Source organism: Desmodus rotundus, chromosome 6 (assembly GCF_022682495.2).
Source record: "Desmodus rotundus isolate HL8 chromosome 6, HLdesRot8A.1, whole genome shotgun sequence".
NCBI classification, from domain to species: Eukaryota; Metazoa; Chordata; class Mammalia; order Chiroptera; family Phyllostomidae; genus Desmodus; species Desmodus rotundus.
In genome coordinates this window covers 85,475,215-85,496,111 of record NC_071392.1, presented here as the reverse complement: position 1 = coordinate 85,496,111, position 20,897 = coordinate 85,475,215, and the positions used below count along the sequence as shown (strand labels likewise).

The window sequence follows — 20,897 nt, the reverse complement described above, 5'->3', positions numbered from 1 at the left end:
GGGTGGGGTGATGCTGGCTGAGTCTTGTCACCTTCTACCTTCCAATAAATGGTTCCCTACTCTGCTCCCGGCTGTGTGGTGTCACCTTCCCAGCATTCCTTTCACACTGAGGCCTCACCACACCTCCAGCTTGCAAATTCCCTTCTTTCCCTTTAATGTGGGGAGGGAAGGTGGGAAGGGACAGAGGACAGGAGAAGGAAGCATCCAGAGGGTTGGGCTGAGTGTTCCAGGAGGGAGAGGCCAACATGGGGACTGCCTCATGTCTGCCACGTCCCTCCTTGGACCTGTGTCCTGGCTGCATCCGAAGCAGGGTCAGTCACAGCTTCCTGCCAGGGCTTTAGACCTCCACTGCGCCTGGCTGCCTCAGGTGGTGCTGAAGGAGCCGGACATGGTGTAGCAGTTTCTTCTGGTGGCCAGCCAGGGTGACACCCAGGGCAGGCAGGTCTCTGGTGGGGAAGGAGTGGATCAAATCCAGGCCGGCTTCTCCAAGATCCCAGGCAGGACCCGGGCCTGGGGCCCAGAGGCTCCCCCGCCCACCTCTCCCTGCTTACTCCAGGCTGAGCTGAGCCACATCACTGAAGGTGCAGAGGCCACACCTGGAGAAGCTGTCCTGGTAGCACTCCAGTCCAATGGCCGAAAGCCAGGCCTGAGGTGAGTCCAGAGAAGGAAAGTCCAGGGCCACAGGGTTCAGAAGGGCCTGGGATGGTCTAAGGGGGGAGGGGCAGGTAGGTCAAAGTCCCCTCTTCATCCTAGGTCTGGTTCCTCAGTTTTCTTTTTGGTTTGCATTGACTGCCCCGCATCCCCCCCCCCCCCCCCGTCTGCCCCACCCCCACCCTGGCTTTCCCAGGCTCCAGCTCTAAGCTCCAGACCTGTCCTCGGGGCTCCCACCAGCTTGCAGAGTCTCTGGCTTGCGAATCATCTTGTCAAATGCAGCCACCAGCTGGTCAAAGTGGGGACGCTGGGTACGGTCTTTCTGCCAAGTGTCCAGCATAAGCAGATGTAGTCCAGGAGGACAGCCTGGAGGTGGGGGCAGCCGGAACTCCTGCTCTACTGCATGTAGTACCTGGGGATCAGAGGAGAATGTGGTGAGGGGAAGCTATTGCAAGTGGAAAGGAGTACATTGTGAGGTAAGGGCGTGGGCTGTGGAGGACAGGTCACAGTGGTGAAGGAACTGAAAAACACAGAAAACAAAAGCCATGAGATCTCAGGGAGGGATCAGAGAATGGAGGTCTCAGAATGTGCAAGTTGGGGAGGCTGGTGGGTTGAAAGATTTTGGGGGTGGGGGGTGGGGAAGCTGCAATGTCCAGGCCAAGAGCTTACCTCCTGGTCACTCATGTCCCAGTAGGGCCGTTCTCCATAACTCATCACTTCCCACATCACTATCCCAAAGCTCCAGATGTCACTGAACGTCGTATGTTTTCCATGTGCAATGACCTCTGGGGCTGCCCAGCGAAGCATCCGACTTGGGCCCTGAAGGATAGAGTCAAAAGTACCAACAGTGATAATCACAGTAATAGTTGCCTTCACTGACCAACTACTCTGTGCTCGGACGTGAATCAAAGGTGTCACATCAAGCACCTCCCTTCATCCCTGTAAGAACCCTGCAGGGTAGATGACAGTAACTTCCTTTTGCAGAGGCTGAGGCACCGAGCAAAGGGAACTGGGGCGAAGTCACAGAGCTTAGGGCGGAGTGCTCAGGATTGGTGCCCAGCTGCTCTGACTCACAGGGGTGTCCAGCCTTTTGCTGTCTCTGGGCCACACTGGAAGAAGAAGGGTTGTCTTGGGCCGTACATTAAATACATTGCAATATGTAATCACAAAAAAAATCTCACAGTGTTTTAAGTAAATGTATGATTTTGTGTTGAGCCGCATTCATTGTCATTCTGGGCCATATGCAGCCTGTGGGCCGAGGGTTGGACACCCCTGGTAGAGTCTATGACCATTAGAGGAAGGGCAGGAGGTAGTCCCAGGTTTCTGAGGTCTCCCGCTTTCTCCAGTGGCCTCGGTTCCTGAAATCCTTCAATGCCTCCCTTGCTCAGGATTCTCTCCTAGAGGGAGCACAGGTGAGCCCCAGCCCTCCAAACGCAAGGATATGCCACCCAAGGTCCCACCCACAACGCCCCCCCGCCCCCCCGCCCCAGGTTCTGGCTCATCCTCCAGCACCTGCTGCTGAAGAATGCACAGCCCCCAAGGCTGTGCTCTCACCTGAGGGCTGTGACCAAGACGGGCCACTTTGCACACCAGGTGGCTATTCACCAGCACACTGTGGGCTGACAGCGCTCGGTGGACGAAGGCAAAACTGGACAGGTACTGCATGGCGGCGGCCACTCCCCGCTGCATGGCCACAAGCTGCAGGCTGCTGAACTGGCCCTCCCGCTGCTGAGGGGCAGGGGGCAGAGGTCAGCTACTGGGTGGGGAACCTTGACACATATGAACAGCAGACATCAATCAGCATGAGAGGGCGGGGCATTTGGAAATCAGAAAATGGCCTGGGAGTGGAGGCTGAGGACTGCTGCAGGTGGACAGGAGGGAGCAAAGGTATAGGGCTCTGCCTCTGGAACCATCTAGAATGGCACACCTTCCCAGGCCAAGGGCCCTCTGCCTTCCCCCAGGCCTACTGACCCTGAGGAAGCTGTCCAGGGGGCCCAGCTCCATGAGCTCAGTCAACACCATGAGGGGCCGGCTTTTGGTGACCACACCCTCCAGCCGAAGGATGTTGGGGTGCTGGAACTGGCCGAGCACTGCGGCCTGGCCGAGAAAGGTCATCTGCAGGCTCTCGGTGCCTCCGTTCCACAGGGCCTGGATGGCCACAGCCTGCTCCCGCCGGCCCCTGGGCTGCAGCCGGCCCCGGCGGACTTCTCCGAAGGAGCCTGGGGGACAGGTGGAGGTTGGGTGGTGCTTGGGGAAGGGAGGGGGGCTTGCGGTGTCTGATCATGTTTAGAAGGAATCCTGCCAGCCCCCCCCCCCCCCCCCCCCCCGCTGGTGCAGTACCTGCCCCAATGACCTCCTCGATCTTGATGTAGGTGGGATCCACCTCCCGAGCGAATTCTCGGATGGCTTGGCAGGGGTCCTCGTATGTGGATGGGTCGATGTAATACTTCACCCCCAGCCCTGTAGGTGTGTGGGGTGTGTTATGAGGCTGTAGTGCAAGGCAAGACCACCCATACACTACAGGCATTCCCCCCTGACTTCCAAAGAAGGTGCCAACGAGGTCCCCTCAACTCAGGGGAGCCTGGCCTTGCCTGGTGCATGCCTGGCCTGAGCTCCCAGCTCTTCATCTCTGCAGATCCCCAATCTGACCCCATTCCACCCCCGCCAGCCCCTCACCTGGGCTGCTGTACTGCTGCAGTTGCTCTGTGTAGCCTGTCCCACGCCGCTTCCTGAGGGACAACCCAGGGTTATGGGATGACACTCACCCCCGCTCCTCCCCCGTCCAGCCCCACTCATGCTGCTGGCTAACTGGGGACCAGGTTCCCCACTACTGCCGCGTGGGAGGCCCCTGGTAGGGGCTGGGTATGGGGGTTTCCACGCTGGGCTTTGGGTTTTTGGGACTTGGGGGTGTGAGGCAGAGGGAGTGGTGTGGGGACATGGCGAGGAGGGGCTCACCTCTGGAAGACCACAGCCAGCACAGTGATGGCCGCCAGCAGGAGGAAGGCCAAAGCCCCCAGGATGGACCCAATCACCAGGGACAGTCTCTCCGGAAGCTGGGTGGACAGCTCACCTGAGGAACCAGCCACCCAAGATCACAGGTGGTCAAGGCCCCACATGGGCACCACCAGCATACCCCAGCACACACCCACCCACCCACTCCCACCCACAGACCCAAAGGTCCTCCCTCAGCCTCAGCTCTTTCCTCATAGCCTCTGGCCTGGAGAGACCCGGGGATCTCCTCACTACCCCTAGTGCCCACCCCTCACCATCTATCCGGGCTTCCTCTCACCTTGAGGCAGCGTCTGGAAATAGACCTTGCCCCCATACGGGCCGTGGCCCGCGGCAGTCCGTGCCCGAACCTGGAAGCCATAGATGTGGCCAGGGCTCAGCTGTGTCACAGTTGCCGTGTTGGTCTCGCTGGTCAGGGTGAAGGAGTGGGATTCATCTTCTGCCTGGGGGTGACAGCCACTCACTCCCTGCAGGGCTGTCCCAGCTCCTCACCCCTGCTCCTACCTCCAAGGCTTCGGCCCTTCCCACATTCCACAGGGCTCCTGGGCACTTCCCCCCACCCCCTTCTCATTCCCCCACCTCCAACCCCAGGAGGGACACTGCAAGCTCCCTCCAGTCCTGCTGGGCTGCCCTGCCCCACCCCACCTGGTCATAGTAGCGCAGCTGGTAGTCCAGGATGTTCCCATTGGTCTGGTCTGGCTGGGGCCAGGACACTGTGATGCTGTCGGATGCGCGGCTCACCTGGTGCATCGCTGGGACTGCAGAGGGAACTGGGATGGGGGAAGTCAGTACGGGGTTTCTGGGACCAGAAGGCCAAAGTAGGAGAGGGGTCCTAAGGAGGGGAGGTAAGGCTCACCTGCGTGGCTGGTGCTGACATTAATGGCTGCAGCCCGGGGAGGGTCAGGGCTGAGGTCTGACACCCCGTTGACGGCCTGCACCTCCAAGATGTAGGGTACATGTGCCCGGAGCCCCCCGACTAACACCCGGCTCTCAGTCAGGCCCCTCTGGCGGGGGTCGAAGTGCACCTCATCCCCACAGCGGTGACAAGAACTCCGTCTGCCGGGCTCCTGGCGGTCTCCGCACTCCTTGCACACGACATTGAAGAGCAGGTCCCCGCGCCCGCCGAGCTCCCGGGGCAGGCGCCAGTGCAGCATGAGCGCCGAGCCTTGCACCTCGAACCAAAGCTCCCGGGGAGCCGAAGGAGGGCCTGGGTGCGGCGGATGAGGCCGGGAAGGGCCGGGAAGGAAGGAGTGATGAGGTAGAGTGATTCAGGGAGGGAGGAGACAAACAGCATGGGGTGGGGCCAGAAAGCAGAGTGGGCAGGTGGGAGGAGAGAGGCAGGAGATAGGCCAGGGGCAATGGGGTCAGGGACAGGGGAGCAGGTAGTGGAGGAAACGAGGACCCAGGAGAAGGAGAAGTCACGGACAATGCACACCAGCCCCACAGGTTGCCCTCAGGATCCTCCTTTTCTGGCCCCACCCCCAGTCCTGCTTCCACCTCTGGGACAGGTGGGGGACTCACCAGTGCAGGGAGCCTCTGGAGGGTCAGAACTGGCCCGAAAGAAGCCCACAAGGCAGGGGCAAACAGGGGCTGCAGGGTTGGAGGCGTGGCTGCGGGCAGGGCACGGTGAGCAGAGGGCGTTCCCAGCCAAGGCCTTGTAGGACCCCTCAGGGCAGGCTGAGGGCCAGAGGAGAGTGGAAGCCTCAGCATCCTCCTCTAGCCCCTCCTGAGCACTCCCCCCCACACACAGGGCTGGCTCCTCCTTTTCTCCGGAGATGGAACCCCCACCCTCTCCTCCCTCTTTCCCTCCCTCAGGCAGAGATTACTCCTGCTGCTTCACTGGGGTGGAATTGCATTTCCAGTGATGGAAAAAGTGAGGTGGGTGGGGGTTACGGGCAGGCCAAGCACCAGAGGCAGGTGTCTGTGGGCTGGATTGCATAACCCCCTGTGCAGAGGCCTCTTGCTCCTCCACCTGCAGCAGAATCTTTCTCCTTGGTCCTTCCTTAGCTGGAGTTCACTGCCTTTCACCTGCATCCTGGGCACCTGGCCCCAGGATGAACCCACCCCCAAAATAGGGCAAATGCGGACAAAGGACCCCATCCCAAGATAACCCAGGAGTTCAACTCCTTTTGATCTCCATTGCTTCTCAGGCCTGCAGCCCTCGGTGCCTCAGCAGTGGTGGTGGACATCTCCAGAAGGTGCTAGAAGTTTCTCAGATGAGTGGATGAGAGGGAGTTTGTGTGCTTGAGGAAATAAATAGGAATCCTTCCCTCCAATAGCCTATGCCTGACCTTTCAGGGGCAAAATGAAGTTTGAGGTGTTCAGGAAAGGAGCCCAAAGGTCGGAGCAGGTGGGGAGATCTTGGACAAGCGCGTGAGAGCGGGGGTCTCACCTTGGCAGGCCTTGTCTCCACGTGCAGGCTGGTACCCAGGCTGGCAGCGGCAGCCGCCGACGGCGACCATCCACTTGCCTTCCCCGTTGCAATGCAGCCTGGGGAGGCTGCTCCCCACCTGGGCCCCACCTCCATCCTCCTCTGGCTCTGCATGAGCCACACAGGTGCCCACGGCTGCCACCAGGGAGGCCCCCCCGGCCCCACTGGCCTGAGTCTCAGGGAAGGAGGCGAAGGCACGGAGCACAGAGGGGCAGGCATGGTAGAAGAGCTGGATGGCCACGAGGGCCAGGCAGGCCCCAGTGTCCTGGAAGGCCACATAGAAGCCGCGCTGGGTCAGGGGGCCGAAGCTCCGCTCTTTGACGTTCAGCTGCAGCCCAGCCCTGGGCCCAGGCCCCCGGGGCCCCACCGCCCAGGCGGAGGCAGCAGGAAAGCTCTCGTCTGCGGCAATCGTGTCCACCTTGGTCCAGCGTTTGAGGTGCCAGGCCGAACCACTGTCGGGGCCGTCGGGCTCCTCCGCCTGGCGGTAGTAAAGCGTGAAGGTCTCCCGGCAGGCGCCCCCCGCCACACCCAGGCTGGAGCAGGCCCGAACGGAGAAGTGCAGTCGGATGTGTGCCCTCTGGGCGCCACGACGCTCCACAAAGTGTGTCTGCAGCCAGTTGTCCTGACCGGTGCCCGGCGGGGCCCCTGCCACGTGGCAGGCCTCGAAGGTCCGCGTCAGGCGTCGCTGGTCATCCAGAACGCTCACTTCGTCCCACTGCGGGGAGGGGCGGGTCGGGCGGGAGAAGATGGGTGTTAGGGCCTCCGGATTTGGAGGGTGCAGGAAGGTGGGGAATATGTCTCTTCCACTGAGACTGAAAATGAATGACATGCAAAGCTGGGTAGAGGATACGCAGAAGCCCTTGTTCCTCTGGAGGGAGAGTCTCATTCCATTAGTCCCTACCCAGGGTTTCCTTCCTGATTTCCACCCTCCAGGGAGCAGGGTGAGGGAGGGGCTATGGGTTCAGAACCACAGAATGACACTCACCCCACCTGGTGGGTAGGTGAGCCAGCCTATCTCAGATGTCTCTCCAGTGGTGTCCAGCAGTACCTCTGCCCAGAGATAAGAAGCGACAAGCAGTGGCCAAGGCTCCCACCAGCTCTGCTAACCCCCACCCCACGTCCATAAGAAAAAACAGAATTTGCTTCCCTGGCCCATTTAACCCACCAGCGGGGCACAGCTGGCTGCCAGAAGCCTTTCTCTGAAACTCTCCCCACCTCCCTCCCCCTCTTTCTGCCTTTTCTGAGTCTTTCCTATTTCCCAACTGTGCAGGGTCTCTGCAGGCAGGTGGGGCTTCTCTGGTCCCCGCCCCCTCTCACCTTCCAGAGCCAGAACGGAGGACACCAGGACCAGGACCCAGACACCGCACACCATGCCCGCCACTCCGCTCCCTGACTGGGCAGCACCCTCAGCAGCCATGGGGCATCTTCAGGGTTCCCACCATTGCCCTGGCTGCTGCCCTGCACCCCGGCAGGGCTGCCGCTTTGCAAGACCCGGGGACTGCAGCCAAGCTCGCTTCCTAGGGAGACAGAGGACCAGAAGAGGCCAGGGGTGGGGGAGGTAACTGCATTGCTTCACAGTGGTACAGGTTGCTCCTTCTATAGCTCTCAAACTGCCCCAGCACTGACTGGGGGTGACAGCAGGGACCCGACTCTCTTCTGACTGGTGCGGAACCCACAGCTAGTAGGGCCATGTGCCGGCGGCCCTCCTTCTTAGAGCACAGGGTAGTTAGTTCTGGGCCAGTCTTAGCCTTTTCTTCTGGAAGGAGCTATTCCAGTTCTTTCTCTTCATTTCCCCTCTTCTCTTCCTCCCTCCTCCAGCCGCCCTGTATTGGGAGTTGGGAGACACTTCTCATCAAAAGCATGTGGGTTAAAAGCTATTCCTTCCCTGGGGACACACGATCCCCCTTCCCCCACACTTCCCCATCCCCATCACACTTGGACACTCCAAGCACCTCAGGGAGGCAGTGAAGCTAGAGGGACCACGGCAGCAGAGCTGGGGTGTATGACAGGAGGGAGGTGCCAGAATGGGCGTGTGGAGACATTAGGGTGAACACTCTATCTAAGAAATGAGTGAATACTGAAGGTGGAGAGCTACAGAGGTCTGGTATTCCGGCACTTCGTGAACCCAGGTGAGGTCCTCTCTCTACCAGGAGCACATTTTTTCTATGGCTTATAGAAAAATAAAGGTAAGCCTTCGATATATGCAAAGATGCTTCTAGTTTGCTCGGGATGAAAGGGCAGTGTGCCGGAACAACAGGGACATGCCATTTTCCCCTGTGAGATTAATAATGTGGCGGGTTGGAGAAGGCATGGAAAAGAGGCTCCGTGATGGTCACTGTGCTTGCAAGGTCAACTTGGAATAGTCTCTCGGAAGGCTAGTCGGGGATGTCTACCTAGCAGCTTCACTTCTAAGAATTTGTCCTTCAGGTGCCATATACCTGGATCCATTTGCACCGATGTTCAAACCAGGGTATTTATTGCGGAACTGTGTGTGAAGGAAAGACAGCAAAGAAACTCTTCAAAATGAGAAAGATGGTTCACAGGGATGTAAAGTGCAGCATGGGGAATATAGCCAATAATATTGTGATAAATGTGCGTGGTGTCAGATGGGTACAAGACTAATCAAGGCGATTGCTTCCTAAGGTATATAAATGTCTAACTACTCTGGTAGATACCTGGAACTGATATGATATTGCATGTCAACTGTAATTGAATTTTTTTAAAATATGGCACAACCTTCAAAAGGAATAAGGGCTACTGTTTATATACTGATGTGAAAACAAGTGCCCAGGGGAAGTCCAGTGCAGAGCAGTATAAAGTGTGCTCCCAGCTGGGCGTGTAATGATGTACGTATCTGTGCGTGCACCATTGTGATGAGTAGACAAAACCTGGGAAGAAAGGTGGAGGGACAAGACGGCAGCTGGTACAAGGAAGACTCACTGCGTTCCTTTAGCTTTTGTTTTCTTAAAATCTTGTGTGTGTGTATATAAATATATATATAATCTTCCCAGTGAATCATTTATTACACATTCCTTTAAATCTGTAGATAATAGCTGTTTAGTCAAATGAATTGAAATAGTGTGCATGCCCTCAAAATGACTGATTATGGAAGGAGCTGCCCTTTTCCATAAAATGCCCCAGGCCCACAGGAGCCCGGCTGCAGCCCACAAGCACCTGACAGGGAGGCCTGAGGCCTCCAGGGTCACAGTGACAACAAACAGGCCCTAGAGATTAGTGCTGATGAGTGGTGGCCAATCTCCTCCTCGTGACGCGTCTCAAAAGTCCATGAGTTGCAAGGACAAGAGTGGCAGACTGCATTTATTTCTGTCGAGCAGGAAGCGGGCATGCTGCTGGGAAGGCCCAGGACCGAGAGTAAACAAAGAAAGCCAGCTGAAAGCTGGAACCCGTGTCTTCCTGGATATTTATGGCCCCGTGATCCCTAGTGTTGTCGAAAATGACACATTCAAAACCACGCTAAAATCAAACTATACTCAACTTTGATACACATGAAAATCGTGTTTTGATTTCTACTAACCCAATTTTTTCTAGTCATGCTGGCTCTACAGGGAGATGAAGCCTTCGGTATGAACTCCATGTGTTTCCCGTGAAAAGACACCGTTTCTACACCTGAATGAGCTGATAGCATGGCGGGGATCTGCCAACCGGCCGCTGACCTTTGCCTTTCCTATTTCTGAAACCCTATTGTGAAAGACGGAGTTCAGCTCAGGGCATATGGACGCGAGAAAGGAGCATGTCCAAATCACCACGTTGTACACCTGAAACTCACACCGTGGTGTCTGTCAGCTGTATCTCAATAAAGCTGGGGGAAAGCAAGAGGCATGTCCATAGGGCATATTATCCCTAAAAAGCAAAGGTCCTCTGCCAAATGCTACTAGAATCACGCACGGATTAAATACATGCTGTTAAGAAGCACGGGGAGATCACGAGGTGTAAAGCGCTGCCCCATTCCTAAGGGCCGTTTAGTAACTATCCTGAACTAGTTCACGTGGCAGGCGCAGCAGCCCCAGACTCTCAATGGCTTACCTTAGAGACATGCCTGCCTCACCCAAACCAACCAGATTCTGCCCAGAGCCAGAGAGTCTTGGGAAATGCTCTTAATCAAGAGCTGAAAATGCCCACACGAAGGCTTTAACCAGCAAAGACTGGGATACCATTTGCCCAGCGGACATTCTTTAAAACAGTCTCAGTCAGAGCAAGGGTGGATTCCGGAGTCTGTAGAAAGAAGACACTATACGCACTCTGTCTTCTTAACCGATCAACTAGACAAGAAACCATGGAGAAGGGATAGCAAGCAATTTAGATCCAGCTCAGTGATTTTTTTTTTTGAAGGGCAGCAAAACACAAGGGAAAAGATGCCGTGCAATATGGAACATTCTAGAAGGTGAGGAATGGCAAAGCATTTGCTTCGATGACCCACAATACGAGTATCGTGGTGGCTGTAATGGGGGGTGTGTGCATCGCTTTTGCAGGCATCTTATGACAACATGAAGCTGGCCTCTCTCCAGAAATTCCAGAAAAGAGCAAAAGCAATTATAAAACATGTTAAAGCCACTCAGCTTCTGTCCTGAAGAGGAATCAGAAAGGAAAGAATAAAATGGATTGCCACTTCAGGAATTTTCTTTGAATTTTACTAAGAACAAAGATCTTCATTAAAAAGAAATGGTTGAGGATGATAAAGTACCCTGAAGTGTGCTTTGGCTGTTTGATGAGGACACCTTTTCCATTCGGCTCCAGAAGACTGCAGGTTAGAAATAGGTCTCTTCAGAAAAAGAAATCGTGGCTGAGTGAGACTAGGCAGTCAGGTCGGCTCTCCCTCATCTAAGAAACCAGATAAACTCGAGTCTTTTCTTTTTTAATTGGTAAAAAGAATCAGAGTGCATCTCTATGGCTAAACTAAAAATATGGAAAGAAGAAACTTCATTAAGCTTATGAAAGAAATTGCTGTCAACTAATTCCTACCAGTGCAGATTATTTTTTAAAGATTTTATTTATTTATTTTTAGAGAGAGGGGAAGGGAGGGAGAAAGACAGGGAGAGAAACATTGATGTGCAAGAGAAGCATCAATTGGTTGACTCTCACATGCCCCAGACTGAGGACCTGGCCTGCAACCAAGGCATGTGCCCTGACTAGGAATCCAACCGGTGACCTTTTGGTTTGCGGGATGATGCTCAACCCACTGAGCCCCACCAGTCAAAGCCAATGCATAGTCTTTTGAAACAAGTTTCAAAGGCAGAAATATAAGTGACAAGAATATGGATACTCCACACGTGTGCCTAGAATACTAAATAAGCAGGACTTAGAACTTGGTTTTCAAAGGTGCCTTCAGTGGCTGAGGACTAGGACGTCTTTCTGGTCCTCTCCCCTGTGGCCTGCTTGAGACTCCTCTATCTTCTCCAACTGGTGAAAGGAATTAGCATTGTTTAGACATCCTCTAACCCATGAAAGAGCTGAAAACTTAGCCCAATCAGGAAAACTTTCAAATTTCAGATGTGTACATGCATTTAAAATAAAACACCAGAAACAGCAGAAATATAGCTATAAAACGATAGCTCAGAAAATGAGACTGATTAGACCAATTTTCCTGTGACGAAAACTGCATTCTGTGATTTCTCTTTTTTTGTTTTTTTTTGGTTTTTTCTCAGCTCCCTTTCTGGCCCTATCACTTTATATCTTGTTCATACAGTAGGGACTACATCCACAAGCCTGCTCCACGTCTTGGGTTTACAAAAATACGACAGTGTCTTAGGCATCTGGGTTATATTTTGTTTCGGAAACTGGCAAAGATTAAAGATGTGTAGAATGTTAGCTAATAAACCATGGCTTACGATTTCAGTTCTCTATAAAAATGCAAGACTTAAACAGTAGTAAATTTGTAAGAATTTTAAAAGTTAACTGCTGTCTAATCAACATGGCAAATACGATAATTTTGTGAATAAACCAAGCTGACTTAATATAGTTTACGTACCTCAACCCACAAAATGAATTTTTTAAAATAGGTAAGCCAAATAAACTTGGGAGAAGCTATGGCAGAGATATTTGGGGCATTAAAATTGGTTACTGTAGAAGGTAGGAACTGAAGGGGAGAGGTGTTCACTTTATCTTACATATATTTGAGCTGTTTTTCTTATTATAGTGAGCATATCTTACTTTTATAATGAAAACAAAAACCTCATAATTAAAATCTAAGCAAAAAAGGGAAATATTTTAAAAACCTAGACGAGTATAGCAATAACATTTAGATTTTACTCTCCCCTCTTTTTCCTCATCTAGATTTCAAACTATCTAGAAAATTTCACCTATAAGAAGAAAGCAGAGATGGAGAGGCAAGAGGAGCTGGGAATGAATAAGCAAAATAATGTTAACAAGAAAAGCAAAGAACTTTTATCTCTGGATTTTCTTTAAGCTTCTCTCCTGGAAGTTCACATTGTCCTACTGATAACACTCTGTGTTTCTTACAGGTTGCAGAACTCTGACTTCAAAAGGAAAGAGGGGACTAGAGGGGACTGGACATTCAGAATACACACAAGGGGCACCACTGTGAACTGAGCTCAGACGGGAACATGCAGGGAGGCCAAGCAGGCTGCAGGGGTCTTTGGGAGTGGAGGGGAGGTCCCAAGGGCACAGGCACCGATGATGGTTTTATATCTGGCGTGGTTGCTGAGCTGGTCCTTACACCTGTTAGCCACAGGGTCAGCGTGGGAGAGGTCAGCACACAGGCCTTGCCCTCCGTCCTGTTCTGCAGCTGTTTAAACGCCCAGGAAATTCCAGAATAATCCTTGCTCAGCTTAATGCTGCAACCTCTCCCCTTTAATCTCCACCTTGGACCTAGTCTCAGTCGCCTTCTCTTTGAGCTCTGGCCTCCTGCCTGGTAAGGGATCCCACTGGCCTTTAAGGCAGCATCCAGAGCAGACAGTGAGGAGGCGGCTGTCCTCCAAGGCTGTAGCCCCTCTTCCCTGGCTGGGGAATCCAATCTGTGAATTACCCAGCAGAGGACAGTCTTGTGTCCCTTGAGGCCTCCAGCCCTGAGAATGTCCCCTAGAGCATGAAGATGCTGACGAATGTGCCTCCCACTGTGGAGCCGGGGGAGGCTCTTGAGATACAGGCAGTGTCTGGGTTTAGCCAGACGGCCACTCAGAACAAGCCACTCTGGCTGTGCAGCGACTGAGGACATGCCTGGCTTTGGAAAAGAGCAGAAGGGAGGGTGCTGGGGCAGTCGGTGTGTGTGCACAAGGAGTGAGTAAGTGGAAGATTGTGGAAGGAAGCCCATGAGTGCCAGGGCCAGAGCTAGTATGAGAGTGTGTAAGGGAGTGAGTATGACGTGAGACGGGTGTGGGTGGTGGGTGCTAGGAGGTGTGTGTGTGTGTGTGAACATGTCCATCAGTGCAGATCCAGAGTGGTCCTCAGATGCCCATGAGCCCTTCTCCACCCCTAATCTGTGAACTGCTCTCAGGAGTTGCTTCTGCAGAAGGGTAGGGAGGGGGAGGGAAGCAGGGAAGTCGAGAAAGGGAAACCAGAGGCTGCCAACCCCCTCCCCCTGTCCTCTCCCCCTTCCATCTAGCAGGGAGTGCAGTGTGAACACAGCCCAGGGCCAGCTCAGGAGATGGTGATGAGCTGGGACAGAGAGCAGCTGGCCCAGAGAAGCAATGGTCCTGCCTTCCCCACGCTCAGCCTATGGCTGCCTGTGGCTCCCCACCATCCTGGTGGCACAGGAGTGTCATGGCCAGCCATCTTCCTGCACCCTGAATGAACCAATAGACTCCAAAGGAGTCCTTCTCCCTAGGCCACTAGGTAGGTACACAGAAGCTGGGACCCTAATCCTCCTGCGACCCTAATCCTCCTGCGACAGGAAAGGTCCATCGCGGGGAAGGAGCCAAGTAGACCCTCCGAACAGCTCCGGGCTTGTCTCAGTCCCCCAGTGCCCCATTACTTGGCCAGTTTCCCTGCACTGCCCACAGTCCCAGAGCCCCTTTCCCACTGGACCAGCATCTCCCCTTCCAGAGCCTGAGTCAAGTTCCCCTGGCAGTGGAGGGCCTGGCCCAGGTTAACTGATTGGGAACAGGTCCAGCCGCTTCTCTCCACGGGCACTGCCAGGGACATTACAACATTGGCTACGCTGGGCCCACGCCAGCTCCCCCAGGGATGGGAGGAGAGAGGGGACCAGACAGCCAAGATTGGTGGGTGGGGGCTGGCGGGGCCAAGCTCCCAGACAGAGAGGGGCGGGGTTGGGGCAGCGGCAAGCAATCGACTTTGGTGCGACTTCAGGTTTTGGCTGGGGAGCAAGAACCAAGTCCCACCAACCCAGGGCTTACCTGTGGTGATGGAGGTGGGGAGCAGGAGAGCTGTGGGGAGCTGGGGGCAGGTGTGGAATCAACCTCCTTGCTCCTCCCAGCTCCACCGGGATTGGAGGGATGCCACTGGAGGGGTGGGCAAATCTCTGCAGAAGGCTTGGAGCCCGGCCTCTGCGAGGACCCCTATAGCAGGACCCCCGTATCAGAGCCCGAGGAGTGTCTGCAAACACAGTGGGCATCGCGGCAGCAAGGGTAATGGGGGTGTCAATGAGGCTGCTTAGAGGGGACGGGGGAGCCAGGTGGGCCAGTTCCGCTCTCCCTTTCGAACCCACTCCAGCCTTGGGAGGGGTACTCGGCAACCCCCTTCTCTCCCCAGGAGGTCCCCGAGGCTCTGCAGAGGCCCTGTCTAGAGGGACCATCTACTTTTGCAAACCTTAATCCTCTGTACCCAGGCGCACCGATCCCCACCCTCCACAACCTCCTGCGACCCCGGGGCTCACCTTCCCGCCCGCCGCAGGCTCCGCAGGTCTGCGCCCCCTGAGGCCCCGTGCTCGCTCGGCGCCGCCCGCGTCTCCGCTCCGGTGCGGGGGGGCCCCGCTCTCCGCGGCCCGGGTCCGCTCGCGCAGCCCGTCTCCGGGGCTCAGAGGCGGCGGGGAGAGGGGGCGGTGGCTGGCGGCCGGGGCTGCTCTGGAGGCGGGGCGCCGAGGATCGTGCGGGGCCAGCGTCGCGCTCGCCGTCGCCGCGCTGGGTCGCGGTTGTCGTCGCGCTGGGTCGTGGGTCCCGCCGCCCGCGGCTCTGCTCCTGCGAGGCGGCAGGAGCCAGAATAGCCCGGCCCGCCCCCCCGCGTCCCTCCCAGCCCGGCCCGCCCCTCTCCGGCCGCGGCGGCCGCCCCGCGCTCCCCTCTTCCGGGGAGCCGCGCCCGCCCTCCCGGCCCAGGCGGCGAGCGCGCGGGGAGAGTGGGGTGGCGGCACGGGGCGGAGGGACGTGCGCACGGAGGGTGGCATGCGCGAGAGGCCTGGCGGAGGCGCGGATCCGAGCACCTGGGAGATGCGTCGAAAACCCCTGGGACCGACGCGGGCCCCGGGAGAGAGGGGCTAGTGGTGCCCGGGCGGGGCGCGCAGGGTTGCCTCCGGGCCGGGCACCTGCGCCCTCTCCCCTCCCCTGCTTTTCTGCTCCAACTCTAGGAACTAGACCCGCAGTTTTAGTTCCTACTCGGGTTTGGATTCAGGTGGGCGTGAACTGAGAAAAAAGAAAAAGAAAAAAGGAAAAGCAGGGGGTGGAGGGAAAGACAAACTGAGAAATCTCAAAGGGTACGAGGGTGGTGGGGGTGCGTAGACAGCAAGCGAGAGGGCGTTTAGGTCTGAACCTCTGATTTAGCCTTTAAACTCTTCTCCCTGTTCGCGGCCCTGGATATTTGTCACCGTCGGGGCTTCTGACTCTACCCTCCCCAAAGGGCAAGGAAGTCTGGGTCTTAGGGGAAGTCCTGACGTCGGCTCCCGGCTTTGCACGGCCCGGGCAAGTCGCTGCGCCTCTGGGTGCCGCCTCCTTTGACCGCTCCTCACAGAAGACCTCCCCCAGGGGGATTAGAGGCGGTGGAAGGGACTCAGCAGGTTCCTGGAAGGAAGGGGTGAGGAACGGAGGGGGCGCCGCGAGGAACTCTGTTTCCACCTACTCCCCAGCCTCTGCTCAAACCCTAGGCAGGAGTGGGGGGTCTATTGTTCGGTTACGACCGCGCGGAGCTGGGGCCTCTGGCGAGGTGTTGCTACCACCTGCTGGCTCTTTCCAGGAACACAGGCACCTGGTGGAATTCGCTGTGGCCTTTTCTTCCCACTCCTCCTATCCTGTCCCATCTTATTCCCCAAAGTCTTTCATTTAGTCAGGACACGTTTACGTTTATTAAGGCACTAGCCACAAATGGGCTGATCCAGACTGCTACTTAAGGAGCCATCAGAAACGGAGGAAAATTGTGAAAGAGATCTGCGAGCCAATAAGCACAATAAACAAAACAATGAAACTCATTAGGAGGCACCTGGGAGAAACAAACTGGGCTTTAATGAATTGGCTCAGTGAGTGATAGATGGAGAGATAATGGCGGCTGAACAAATCCCCGCTTGGCAAGGGGGCTGTTCACTCCCAATATCTGGAGTTAATTAATAAGCCTAATGGCGTTGGATGATTCTGCGTTTGGACATCACTAACAAGTCCACTTGCACTAATGAGTCTAACAGTATCTTGTTTCTTCCCTTCGCTCTGAGAGTCCGTGGTAGAGAATCGCCTTCATTTCCAAATCTGTTATCTCCAAGGCTTTGGCAGACTTTTGTGAAACGTGGATTTACATTTTCTGCGGTATTATGTAACTTAGGGTCCTTGCTGTACTGACAGTGCGATTGATGCGGGAAAGCTAGGGATATACTGCCCCCCCTTTTTTCTTTGCAAGCATAGAATTAAATGATGTTTAAAAATAAAAGTATCAACCAAACCAAAACATAGACGTTAATTCATAAAATCTAGACATCCCAGTAGTAATGTGCAACACATCATATATTGACCTTATAGTAAAAATATATCTATTCCTATTGTCGGCTATGTCTCATTGTTTACACTGGCCCATTACGTGCCTAGAATATGAAATTACGTTTTGGTTGTTCAAGGTTTATGTAATTATTTTGTTGTTGTTGATAAAATTTGAGAGGCATCCAGTCTTCAAAGAAAGCTCATTGAACTCTGGAGCAAAGAGGCTTAACTTTGTGATTACGATTGGCCCTGGATCATAATTTCCTATTTGTTATCAAAGTAAATTTTAAAGGTAGGGGGGTAGCACCGAATGTATTGTTAAGTCATGCAGCTATTAAAAACCGAAGTAACGAATTCCTTCTTCAAGTTGAACCGAAATCTTTGCTACAGTTTGTTCGGTGCCTGGCACAGAGTAGGTACTTAGAAGTGTTTTAGAATAAGTAAACAAAAGGAAATACAGTATTGAAACTTGTTCTGTGCGGAAGGGCAGGACAACAAAGTTTGCAGGTCACAGAATTCATTGTCTTGGGACACAACCATCTATAACGTAAATCCGGAGCCGAGAAGCCACTCCTGAGCGGAACACCCCAGGCGGTTTGGGCTGGCTCTGGTTGGCTCTGCTGCCTTTTTCCTGCTTTGGCCACATTGGGCTTTCCTCTCTTCAGCAGCTTTCACTCCCCCAGGGCATGCAAGCGTCTCTTTCCTTATTTCCCTTTAGAATGTCGAATGCAAGCAGATGTTATAAACAAGGAATTTTATAAGTAATTTCAGTGATTCGAATCCTAGTAAAAAGCAATAAAGGAATTTGCTGAGTCCCCAGATCTCTCATTCCAGAACATTAATTATAGCTCCAGAGGTCCCACCTCGCAGAGGTCCAGGCCCTTTCCTGAACTGGCTGGAAGCCCTATGACCTCTAGGTATGACCTTACTTCCCCAAAGCTGGAGAGTCTAGTCTCTAATAAAAGCGTCAAATGCTCATTTATACAACTGAAATGTTTTTCATTCTTTTCCTGGTTAGAAATTTCCAGAGTGTTCTAGACTTCTCCCACAGTCCTGGTTTGTTTTGAGGACACACCTCGTCTGCCACTGATTTGTAGACTAATGGTGATTGATATCCTAATGCACGCTGAATGTGAACGATCTTCAAAATTTGCCCACGAGAGTCCACACTTGGACATGACTTTGAGCAATAAGGGAAAGACACTGGGAAGTATTAGTGCGCAGAGAGAGAGAGGAGGGCCCCTCTCTCGTTAAAGAATGTTTTATCAGTTAGGGATGGACAGTCAGCTGCATGTAACAGAAAAGCTGTACAGCAGTGATTTTCACAAACAGAATGATCCAGGACTTCTATGAAGCCCCACGTCAATAAGGCTTAGGTTCTGCCCCTCCGTCTTTAGGGGTGGCCTTGCTCCCCAGTTCTCAGCATGTCAGCCTGAGCTCCAGCTGTCATGTCTATTAGTTTCAGTCAAGAAAAAGGAGAGAGGCACAGAATACAGGGCGTAGCTCCAGCTGAGTTAGCACCCTTTAAAGAACCTTTCTGGAAGCTCCACCCTGTGACATCTCCATGTATGTTATTGGCCAAGACTGTGCCCTCTGATGACCCTATCTGAAAGGGACTGGGAACTGCATGCAGTGCCGAGTACAATTAAAGTTCGGTTAGGGAGAGGAGAGAAAGAACGTTAGACAGGCAACTGCCAGCCTGTGGCTGATCACAATTATCTACATCTTTTCCTGCAGTCCACAAAGATGACTGCTTTTCATAGGGCATCTTTGCTGGTATCCGCCCCTCCACCCAGCCCATCATCTGTAATACATTTTGTTAATGTTCAAAGATGATTCCTAGGTGGTTAGTAGAATGCATAGACATGCTAGAAGCCTTCTCTCACTAAAATAACTGACACCAACTCAAAAGAAAAATAACAAACCCTATGCAGTTACTCATATAAACAGTAAGAGTTGAAAACATCCTAGATAAGGATTTTGGCAGGACAGGGCTGGTAAGGGCTCCTCTCCACTCTGCTTCTTCGCTTGTCTATGCTGTCTGCTGCCTTCAGATCCAGACAGGAGATGTTATCATACCAATCCTGGAGCAGGTGGTCCCCTGTCTGCTCTTCGGTCAACTGCCATTGTGCCCTCCAGCTCTGGTCCCAGATGGTGTTCTTTGAAAACATCCACATTCCCCTAAACAGGAGGGTGACCTGCCTGCCTGCTCCAAGATCTGCCTCTCAGTCCAGATGTGGCTGGAGCAATTTCCTTGTTCTCCAGCTGCTGGACGCTCCCTTGTCTTAGAGTCATTCTCTCTCTCTCTCTCTCTCCCTCCCTCCCTCCCTCCATTCATACAGGATTCTAGAATCTATCCCATCAGACCTTTAAGCACCAGTATCAAAGGGAATAAATCGCTATCAAGAATGAGTAAGCCACAGCAACTGTAAAATTCGGGACCTTTTGAAAATCGGTGGCAACATGGAAATGGAATCAGGATGTAAGGGGGTTAAGAAGTTCCACTTAAATTCTTAGAGAGTTAAAAGCAGAGACAGAAACTATTTTTAAAGGTTGGAATAAAAGGCAGTGGGAAAAAATAAAAGAAAGAAAAGCACAATAGCCATAATAAAACCTCTGTCATGCAGAAAGAAAAAAAAAATGACAAAACTCTGGGAAAAATAAACCAGTGAAATCTAACAGGAACCTGGGAAGACAGTCAAGATGTGAGACATGAATAGATCATTTCTAAATAACAGAGAAGGTAAAAGGCCTGCAAATACAATAGGCAATTTCAACCTTAAAATGATAATTCCGGAATGAGAAGACATCGAATACACAAAAGGCAAAAATACAATATATATAAAGTTTTAAAAAATGTATTTTAGCATCTGGCACATATTAAGTACCCAATAAATATTTATTAAATAGTTAAAGTAACTTTATAAAAGTCATGAGACTGAAAACTTGGATATTTTGCCTTCTTCTAAGCAAAACTGATAAGCAGAAATCAATGCTAAGCTATATTCTAGTAAAGGTTTTCCATCAGTACTTTGTAAGTTTACAAATACACACAAGTTATACATACACACATACAAATTAAAATGCATCCATATCTCTTCTCTGGGGCACTGATTAATGAATAATTTTGGGTTTTCAGGAGAAAAGGATAGAACCCTATTGGTCAGCTTCTGGAGAGTTCTCAACACTTGTCCTTGGCTACCCAAAATATTGAGACTGAGAAGCCAAATAATTGCCCTTACTAGCCTTTCTCCCAGTTAGGGGTGGAGACCAGACCTAATTCTGCTTCACCAGAAGGAAACAGAATTCTGCTGAGGGCACCTCTGGGTTTCGGATAAAAAGGACTCCGATTTGGCCGATGTGGTCCTCTCTCCTTTGTCTTGCTTTGTAGTCGTCCCTGCGATATTGTACTGGTTTCTTACCAATGCCACAGAAAACGGAGTGGCTGAAACAACACAAATGTACGACCTCACAGTTCTGGGGGTCAGAAGTCTGAGATGGGTCTAGCTGGGCTGGAAAAGAAAAAAAATCAAGGTGTGAGCGGGACTGCTTTTCCTTCTGGAGGCTCCGGGGGACTGTTTCCCTTTCTTTTCTAGGGCGACCTCTAGAGGTCGCTGCTCCCCTTAACTCACAGCCTTCTCTATATTCAAGTGTTGGGCCAAGGCCTCAAGCTGACTCTTCCACCTCCCCCTTCCACTTATAAGGACTCTTGTGATTATGTTGGGCCCAATACAGAGTGATCTCTCCCTCTCAAGGTCAGTTCATTAGCAACCTTAATTCTTCTGTGAGCTTAATTCCCCTTTACCATGCCAACTAACACAACAGACTCCAAGGATTAGGATGTGGTAACTTTGGGGATCATCATCCCGTCTACCACAGAGTGATGGCCATATTGGCTGCTGAGCCAAAGCTGGCAACCACCTACATGTCTTGTTACATGAGAAAAATGCCTATAGTTGTGATTTTTTGTTAACCGTAGCTTC

General features: G+C 53.0%; 1 protein-coding gene across 2 annotated transcripts; it reads right to left on the bottom strand.

Annotated features, from left to right (window-relative positions):
* Nucleotide 1: 1 nt before the first annotated feature.
* On the bottom strand, nt 2–15,233 carry EPHB6 (EPH receptor B6). Of its 2 annotated transcripts, XM_045182089.3 has the most exons (18): nt 14,901–15,233; nt 14,422–14,583; nt 7,409–7,608; nt 7,077–7,141; nt 6,053–6,806; nt 5,182–5,337; nt 4,517–4,867; nt 4,306–4,430; nt 3,941–4,103; nt 3,607–3,721; nt 3,328–3,380; nt 2,992–3,111; nt 2,623–2,870; nt 2,206–2,379; nt 1,321–1,470; nt 870–1,063; nt 552–707; nt 2–446 (listed from the first exon to the last, which is right to left on the bottom strand). In XM_045182089.3, the coding sequence occupies exons 3-18, from the start codon at nt 7,506–7,508 to the stop codon at nt 338–340; spliced, it is 3,033 nt and encodes a 1,010-aa protein (XP_045038024.2). In that variant the 5' UTR covers nt 7,509–7,608; nt 14,422–14,583; nt 14,901–15,233; the 3' UTR covers nt 2–337. The 2 variants fall into 2 exon arrangements, with proteins under 2 accessions (XP_045038024.2, XP_024428613.2); XM_024572845.4 differs by lacking the exon at nt 14,422–14,583.
* Nucleotides 15,234–20,897: the final 5,664 nt, after the last annotated feature.

What these genes read in the sequence shown, in the direction of transcription:
- EPHB6 (XM_045182089.3), bottom strand. Translation starts at nt 7,508, where the DNA reads ATGGCTGCTGAGGGTGCTGCCCAGTCAGGGAGCGGAGTGGCGGGCATG. An exon ending in TTTCCAGACGCTGCCTCAAG is followed by an intron (nt 3,722 to 3,940) that starts GTGAGAGGAAGC and finishes CTGGTTCCTCAG; the next exon opens with GTGAGCTGTCCACCCAGCTT. An exon ending in CCCTGGACAGCTTCCTCAGG is followed by an intron (nt 2,380 to 2,622) that starts GTCAGTAGGCCT and finishes CCTGCCCCTCAG; the next exon opens with CAGCGGGAGGGCCAGTTCAG.